Here is a 9,392-nt window from a genome sequence, read left to right on the forward strand (position 1 = left end):
ATATATATATATATATATATATATATATATATATATAAATTATACCAATTTTGACCGTCTTTAGTTGAAACGACGCTGTTAAGGTTTTGTAATGGAACTTCATGTTTTCCTTTCTCGGTAGCCCCAGAGCTCATCCAGAGTCCGTGACAACTGCAGCTATCGCGACCGCCGTCGTTATAGCAACCGCCGCTTAATTACCAAAGATGCGCAAACAGACATCTCCAAAGGACTGGACAAGCTGCTAAAATAAGATCAGTACAAATCGCTCTCATACGCGCAAACAAGCTTACCAAGACACAAAATTGTACTAGATTAGCTTAATTTATAGGTATCAGAACGGTAATCAGAAAATCCAGAGACAGGCGGAGAGGAGGGATTGTGGGTGCGCAGGGTAATAACTGGGTGAATCGACATGGCGACAATGGCAGGTATACTTCATAATATGCACGCATGGCACTGCAGAAGGCCTTGCGTCAAGATCGTCACTTTTGGACAACCTGTTTCGAGATATCCTGAAGGCGTCTTGTCCCTTATTAAAACATATATTTAGCTCTGAAAAGTTATTACAGGCAGGGACAATGGAGATCATTCCAAGCTAGGAGGGTAAATAAACATCAGCTTACATGTTTCTAGTCCACACAAATAGGAACAGTTTTGAAGTTTAGAAAATGAAGTGGCTAACCCTGATTTGTCTTGCTTCCGGGTCCGTTGTCAAAGGCCGCCGCTCCATGCTTCCTTGAATTTTTGTGTTCCTTGTAATCCAGAGGCTTACGACGGTGTTCTGCAACAACTGGAATGCAATAACATTTTGGCTCAGGCCATCCTACGGAAGGAGCTGGATAAACAAACGCGAAAATGTCCTGAAATCTCTAAAGGTTTTTGGGAGGGCTTAAGCCGTCCGATCACACAGAACAGCCTTGGAGATCCAGCAAAGGCAAACAGTACAAATTGCGTCATGTTTCATTTCTTATTAGCCTACAGAACCGTAACATCATAGCCCGTTGCTATAAAAACGCGGGCTTGAACATTGCAAACTGTTCTCACATTTGTTCACTGTGACAATTGCCGACCGTTCAGAAATGCGACGGAAAGAGTTAATGACTGCTAAAATCACCTCATGTAAGCTAGGAGTATGATGCAGTAACACCCCCGCACGTCACGAAAAGTCTGTCGGTATTAATGGCGCAAACGGGGAGGAAGGGGGGGGGGAGGGGTGAAACAGGGGCACATGCCGCCCTCTTTGGTTCCAAGAGACCGAAGGGCCGCTCGGGGCCTTTGATTAAGGGTCCGATTTGAAGGCCCGAAGGTCCCGAAAGACCAGCCGCATGTCGTATTTAGGGGGCTCGACCCGCGGAGCTGGGCACTCTAATGCCGTCTAGACAGTCCTGCGGGCTAATCACGAGCCCCTGGGTCGATAAAAGCCTATATGTTTGTCGGACACCACCAGAAGCGCACACTCGGCTGCGTAGAGGCATGGGCCTGAGGGCGCATTTGCCAAGCAGGGACAAAGCCAGAGCCAGTGATTTACATTAATCGATGCATCAGAGTCTGTCAGAGTTCTGCAGCGCCCAACGAAGGCTCTGTGTTGAGTCGGGGCTCAACTCAGGGGGCCCTGAGTCGGCCACAGGCGGTGTTCGCGGTTGCCCGAAGAGCCTGGAGAGTCCACCGGGTCCGACGATTAAGGGCCCGATTGAAGGGTATAAGGGCATGAAGGGCTAGTCGGAGTCGTATTTAGAGGCCCCGGTCTGCGGGGACGGGCTCTCAAATGGCAAACAATAAGCACTCTGCGCCAATCAAGGACCCCTGAGTCGATATGAGCCTATAGATCGGTCAGGCAACCCCAGTATCGCAGTCAATTCCGTGCCGGTATGGGCCTGAGGGCCCATTCCCCAACCAGCTACGAAACCGAGGCCAGTGATTTACGCTGATCAGGCCCCTGTACAGACCAAAGATCAAGGGTCATACTGGGCTCGGCCCTGGCCCCCACCCGTAGTGCCATGGCCTGAATTATCAGTTAGAGGGCTTTTATTAGGTCCCTTTTATTAACACGCGCTCGGGCGGCGGTCAAATTGACCACCCCGTAGGTTTTCCAGAATGCTTTCCGGTGCGGTGTAGCCGCGTCAAATTTTTCATAGCTGTAAACAGTTAAATAGAGGATCGTTTGGTATGAAACAATTAAGATGTACCTCGTGGGGTCGCTGAGTTATGGCAGATCAACGTCAGGCCAGGGTTTCAACGAGGTCAATTTCTAGGGAATTTTTCAATCTGATCCAACGACGCAGTGTTAGGCGAAGCCATACATCTCTGAAATGCTTTCTGAGGCAACGCAACAATTGAATGAGCAAATTAAATCGACCTAATGTCAGATATGAGGGTCAAACCAAGATCAAAACCAACCTGCTTTATTTCTCTAGGGCTTTCTGCATGGGATAGTTTCTGGTGACATTTTCGAATTTACTGATAGCAGAAACCGCATTTTGCATCTTCCATGGACCTCTCAGAGGCCAGAATAGATCATTAATCTAAAATGACCCGGGTCAACGTTTTGTTTTTGGGAACATACTGCCTGTGTCTGTCAGCGGCCACAGTGCCTAACAGCGGTCCTTTGGCGGCCAGTGGCCCCAAGTTGGCCAGGAGCCCTATGTGTGGGGGCCCGAAGAGGGGCCGAGGAGTCTCTCGATACCAAAGTTCAAGGGCGCGGTTGTAGGACTCTAGGGCCAAAAGGCTGCGCGTTGGTTACATTAAGGATCTCTGCCCGTAGGGCCGTGATCTCAAATGTCAGTTAGAGGGCATCATACACAGATTGACCTACCGCACTCCTGAGACAGGGCGTTCCTTTATTTCTGCCAGAGATCACCAGCACCGAACAGTCTGCTCTGTGTCGGTCTGGGCTCTGGGGCCATTTCTCAAGCAGGGACATGGCCGGGCCAGCGATTTACATTGGCCGGGGCCCCTGCAACAATGCAGGGTTCCTGTATCGTTTAGGTGCCCACAGTGCGTTACAAGGTGTTCTGTGTCAGCAGGGGGCCTCAAGTCGATCAGGGGAGCGTTTGCTCAACAGGAATAGGGACGGGACTCTCAATGACATTTGACAGCCCCCTCTTGCGTCGGTCGTAGCCGCCTGTCAATGCAAGGAAACATGAAAACCAATGATGAATGTTCGCACTGAGGCAATGGAAGGGTCCTGTGCCGGTCAGGGCCCCTAGTGCCGAACGGTGGGCCTTCAGCCCGAATTCCGGCATGGACCCGTCAAGCCGAACTGCAGTCTTCATGCCGATTATTGAACCACCTGCGGCGGTCGGGGATGTTGTTATGTCCATGAGGATTCCTGTATCAATCCAACCAACTGCGCAGCCAACTGCGGGTCAACCGCGCAGGTCAGAAGGCCTCCCGCGTTAGCGAGGGGACCAACATGATGTGACGTATCCCTCTACAGGCCTCCGAATCGGCCAGGGGACCTAGCCCCGTGTCGCCAGAATGGCAGCCGAAAAACACCCCGCGGTGGGATGGAATACACTTCAGCCGTTGATCAGGAGCAAAAATCTGCCTCATAGTGCTGTACTCAGCGGGTTCCCTTTTCTGGAAAGAAATAAGGATATCATAATTGTTGAATAGATTGTATCGAAATGAATTTTAAATAAACAAGGCCATCCATGTTTGCCTTAGGACGTTCGTAGTTAAGCGGTATTAACTAGTTAAGCAAATCACATCCAAAGGTTGAGATCTGCACGCATGCAATCTCGAAAGCAAGGACAGCGATTGCCTTGAATGCAGTTTCTATAAAACGGAGCAACGTTGTCCATTGCAAGTGACACCAGGAGGCGGGCGCCGTGCGCGCGAGAGCGACCGCCGTAAAATACTGGTTCCGAATGTCTTTTGAATTAATTATTACCGTTCAAAGATTTGACCGTGTATATTTTTCCTCTGGACGACTGAGCAGTTACATCCACACTAGAAATGGAGGATTTGTCTTTAGGCTTCCAGTTCCACCACCAGATTCCAGCAGCACTTCGTGTTACTGTTAAGACCAATCCGTCCTTATCATAAAGCTAAAAACGGCACAGGCGGAAGATACGCCCAGGCCTACCTTCTGAATGCACGATGTGATGTCCTAAGGCATTCAAATGCACTTCCTTCAGAAACATCATCATTTTCGTTCACCCGTTGATCACAGCCTAGTGTTAGGTGCGAGGCCGACGCTGCGCGGCGGATACAGGCTGCAACGCCTGGAGTTAAGGCTCTTGGTACGAAGATTTGCGGGCGTGCGTGCTCAAAAGTACGTCACATAATCTGTGTCACTAACCGATTTCTGCTGAACGTTTAACAAATCCAGACAAGCATAGCTTGGTCATTTTAATGCAAATTGTTAGCCCATTATGATTTACAACGTAGTTTCGCTGGGTCCTTAATATCTCTGTACAACCCATATACAACTTCCGACGAATTTTCTGAGCTCTTTCGGCTTAGAAAGAGTTTCTTGAATCGTTGTAGCATGAAAAGCTCCGGTGATACTCACGCAACTCTGCAACGCATGCTTTCTTCAGTTTATTGACTATAAAATTCAGGCAGAATTGACTTGGCGGTAGCTCCTGGTTTCCATTCCAGGTTTAGAATGTTAAAATACCAATATCAATACAAAGTACGCGGCATTTGGGGTGGGCGGGGGGGGGGGGGTCGGGCTTTTGCTATCAGGAGGCCCCTTTTTCAACCCTGTGGCCACCCTTGTTAAAGGCCTGGCTACTCACCTGGTCGGTATGTTTAATTTCTTGACGGTATTTGTGAGATTATGAGATCATGTCGTCGGCTGGTCTCCCGTTTCTTCCATGCGTGCATAATGTATGCAGTAGAGAGCAGGTAGGTGCCCGACCCTCGTCCGATCTAGTTGGCAAAGAGCCTTGTCGATACGCAGGTCCAGCCAAGTCGAGATCCGGTCACAACAATGTTTACGCTACGGTGTAACTCGTGCGTGAATATCCCATTATTGTTGTGCCAGCTCTAGACCTCGGTCCTGCCACCAGCTGCATGTGTGTGTGCCAGCACGCGCGCTGGCTCCATCAGTACCGTCCGCCGAATACCGGCCGTCCTGCGGTGCGGCTTTCTCTCGCCTTTATGGTCAACAGTTTTCGACATTCGTCCAGTGGCGCTGTCGCGTCAGGCCCACCCTCCCATTTCACCCGGGTCGTTTCCCTGATGTAAGCGCGCGGGCTGGTCGTGTGACCCGACTGGGTCAGCTGGGTGTGCCGCGCGCCGGTCCGCGCCTGCGCAGTGCACTCGGCCACCTGACGGTGCGGCGCCGGCCGGCCGTGGTCAGTACGGTGTCGCGACCGGCGGTGCGCGGACGGCTGGTGCACGGCGCTCTCGTGGCATGGCGTCTTTGCTCTGAACGCCGCCTGACCACAAACGACAGCGGACAGCCTGTACCCAGCGCGGCCGCCTCTCAGCCACGATGGCCGCGCGGAAGCCCGATAGGCCATCATGGACTCGCGGAGCCGCGCTAAGCGCTCTGCTCGTGGCGCTCTCCCTCGGTGAGTACGACGCCGGCGCGAGCGTCGGCTATTGTTTACGTGCCGCCCCCGGGGCGGCGCCGCTCTGATCTCGTGTGTGGCACTGCTGATGGGCGGCGGCAGGCTCGGCCGGCGGCGGTCCGCCGCCGGGCAGTGTAATCTGGGTCGTGCCGAACACCGTACAAATTAATGCACCGCTTGGCGGCTCCGCCGGGGGTCCTGCGACCGACCGCCCTGCTGCCGAATACCAGACGATCAGGGAAGCGGACACGCGCCTCGGCGTTGTAGCTGGCGGCCGGCTGGATGCCTTTGCCGTGCATATTCTGTAATCGTACCGATGCGTGTAGGCTCTCTAAATAACACGCACAGCTCGCACCGCCCCTTCACTGGGCTATGATCCATAAAATATGAAAACACACTAGATCGGAAATCAAAAGTCACCACGTTTCGGACAAAACACGGACATGAGATCGTGGCCATCCGATCAGTGCGGACACAGCGGCTGCCGGTCAGCCCAGAGCCACCTCAGCACAACGGCTGGCACGAGTCGGCGCAGCGAGCGGCTGTGCGGCTTTACGAGGCATTGTGTCGAGCCAGAGAGACGGCCGCGGCCGGCTGACCGACTGAGCTGGGCGTTACATGACGTGCGGCGGCCGACGGCCGGCTCCAGACGGCGTCGCCGCCGCGCTCGGAGGCCGGGCGCGGTCGGCCGGAACGGTCCCGGCCAGCGGCCGTCGACAGCCCGTCAGCTATGGACAGCAGGGTAGGGGAGGGGAGGCCACCGGCGCGCACGCGGCGGGCCTTTCTCCTGTGACCCGTGACGTCAGGCCTGTGACCGGGGGTCGTGACAGCGGCCGGACCTGCGCCGCCGCTGTGGCCACCGCGCTGGGTCGGCGGCCGCAGCGGCGCCGCGCGCGCACTTGCAACATCATGGGTCGCGCCGTATGTGGGCCAGCGTGCGCCGCAGAGGCGGCAGCCGGCCGTCGGCCCATCTTCGCCATCACGCTCCACGGGAGGGACGGGAGTGAGCGAGCGGCGCAGGCCGCCCGGAGTTCACTCGCGTCTGCCGGGGCTGCGATCCACCCTCTGAAAGTCTGTCAGACCAACGGAATTCGGTCAGCATTGAAAAAGGGGTGAGGGGTGCTATGAGGTGATATGGATCGTCCAAATCTAGCCATCGCGAAAGGTAAACGGTAATTTTTTTTGAAACCATTGTAAACTGACCCAAAGTTTACATATTTTGTTTTGCTTTTTATGCTGCTCTGCTCAGGGGTTCTTGACCGAGCCCTGTTCGTCGCATTCCTCGGAAGTTCGTGGCGCGAGTCTGCCCCCAGTGCACGCTACAGTCGCCACCCGCTGCTCGTGCGCGCCGGCATGGTTTTTCTTCTCATGATTTCACCGCGTAGACTATCGACAATGGTATCGGTCGCAGCGTGTTGCGACAAGCTGCCTCGAAGGGTCATGTTGTCGGGGTGTGCGAGCGCGGCCGCGCGGCCGCCGGCTGATGGGGAAACTGTTGAGCAACCGCTGACCGCCGCCGACTACCCAGCCCCACCAGCGCACAACAGAACCGAGCCTGTTGCCAAACTGACCGGCAAATGCCTTTCTCCGGAGTCTATTAAAGATCATCTTAGGAAATTGTGTGGCGCTTCTAGTTTTCTGGAGTAAATGGCTATACAGAGATGAGTGACGAGACCACAGGCATGGTCGAGTAGCATGTAACGTGTAGCGCAAGACATAATCAATGCCATGGAGCTCCGTCATGTGGTATATGGCTTCTGACGAAAAGTCATCCAACCGTTTCACTTTGCTATAAAAGTTCTTTGCGTTCACCGCTACTTGCTAGCAGTCATATCCCTTCTCTGGCGAACCAGATAATAAAATCTATTCTTTTTTGGTAAGTTTCTCGGTTGAAAGTGCCCGACGTTTTGCTACGCCATGAGATGCGGGCCAAACGAACACTTCGAGCATCCGTACAATGTTAAAATTTATCATGCAATATCTGTAACATATCCAGCCGCTTCCCCATCTCGTGGCAAGTTTTATCCTCACTTTCGCCTCTAGCCTGTACCCCTCTTCCTGCCCTGATTTGCCTTCTCGGCCTGACATGTCTATCAAACTTTCCATCTCGAACGCTCATTTTTCAATTTCAGCTATCAGTCCTTAACTCAACCTCTATCCCCCTCCGATCACTAGTTATAGATATCATTTTAGCTTCCAGACTCCTCTCTCAGTTCCCTCCTTCGAGATCGCGGCTTGACACTTTCTGTTAATCGTATCGGTCAGTCTTATCTCTGCCTGCTCTCTGAGAACAACCTTCAAGTTCGTCTTCCAGGTCTATGTTGTACTCTCATCTACACCTCGTCTTTCAATCCCGTCATTTAGTCCCGTCTCTGAGTCTCACTGTTCAACGTCCTCTCATTGCTGCCGATCCGTCTCACCTCTCAGCCCTGTTTCGGTCCGTCTCTCATTCCCATCTCTCAGTCCCGTCACTCAGTTCCGTCTCTCAGTCCTGTTCTCAGTCCCGTCTCTCAGTCCTGTTCTCAGTACCGTCTCTCAGTCCTATTCTCAGTCCCGTCTCTCAGTGCTGTTCTCAGTTCCGTCTCTCAGTCCCGTCTCTCAGCCCCGGCTGTCAGTCCCATCTATTGGTCCCGTTCTCAGTCCTGCACTCAGTCCCATCTCTTGGTCCTTTTCTGAGCACTGTCACTCAGCCCCGTCTCCCAGTCCCGTCTCTTAGTCCTGGTCTCAGTCCCGTCTCTCAGACCCGTCTCTCAGTCCCGTCTCTCAGTCCCGTCTCTCAGTCCCCGTCTCTCAGTCCCGCCTCTCAGTCCCGCCTATCAGTCCGACTCGTGGCGCGCGGCTGCAGCGGTGACCGGCAGCGCAGCTCCCTCACGGCGCGCGGGGCCCCGCCGTCCGGCCGCGTGCCGCTGCGGTCACAACTTGCTTCTGGGAAAACTGCTGTGCAACTGGGTTTATCCTGGAACACGGGTCCACCACTTCCCGAGTAATCCTCCTCCCACACAAGCATATGTACATACATCTGCAGGTACACCTCGAAGGCTTTGCGTTCAAAAGGTTCTGGTTTTCAACCCCATGTATAAAGTGAACCATTTTAGCAAGAGAGATTACTCACCATTTACGGCTGTCAAACAGTGAATGCCATGCTGGTCAACAGCAAAATCGAAGCCAGCAGCACGACTTCGGATCATGCCTGGCATGTGCTGAGTTTGGGGATCGTGATCTTGGCCGAGATGTCTAGTCACAACGCCGTGAGTGGAACGTACGTGCTGCGTTTGCCCAATACCTGATATGCAGCGCTCGTTTAATGGATAAACTTTCGTAGTAATCCACACCTGTTGTTTATGCTCATAGTTAGTTGGTGGTAGTCCTGGATGCAAGTCACTGTTAAAACAGCTTTCAGATGCCAGTCTTCATCAGCTTTCCTAACCTGGCACTTACGAAAGCTTAGTTACAGCTCAAATGCGACTGCGTCTTCTCTAAGGCCAACCTCCTAAATCAACGTCACCTTTAACGACATTGTACTGGCCGGCGCGAGGCGCATCGTTTCATTCACCTCCGCGTCCCTCACGGGACATCTACGCCCACTTCGGGTGGCGTAAAAAGCGAATCCGTGCTGGGATGTGGGTCAGGCGTTCGTCAGAGGCGGCCGGGCCAGCCGATTACATTATTACCCGGCGCCGGCGCAGGGACCGGGGGCAGAGTTCGGCGCGTCTTGTGTGCGGCCGGCGGACCGTTACCGCCGCTAACGGACCCACTATGCAAACCACGCGGCCGGAGCCGGGCCGGGCCGAGCCGGGCCGGGCCGGACCGGACCGCGACCGACCGCCACCAGCCGCGGCGCCGTCGACGCCTTCAGCTGCACTGCAT

General features: G+C 53.9%; 1 protein-coding gene across 1 annotated transcript in view; it reads left to right on the plus strand.

The window, feature by feature from the left end:
- The window catches only part of LOC119102690 (ovostatin-like), a 10,414-nt gene extending 5,131 nt beyond the window's left edge, over positions 1-5,283 (plus strand). The window contains exon 4 of the mRNA XM_037226147.1: positions 5,267-5,283. Within this exon, the coding sequence (XP_037082042.1) occupies positions 5,267-5,283 (17 nt within the window). The remainder of the gene's footprint in view (positions 1-5,266) is intronic.
- Positions 5,284-9,392: the final 4,109 nt, after the last annotated feature.

This window comes from Pollicipes pollicipes, unplaced genomic scaffold, assembly GCF_011947565.3.
Source record: "Pollicipes pollicipes isolate AB1234 unplaced genomic scaffold, Ppol_2.1 Scaffold_5724;HRSCAF=6776_pilon_pilon_pilon, whole genome shotgun sequence".
Classification (NCBI taxonomy): domain Eukaryota; kingdom Metazoa; phylum Arthropoda; class Thecostraca; order Pollicipedomorpha; family Pollicipedidae; genus Pollicipes; species Pollicipes pollicipes.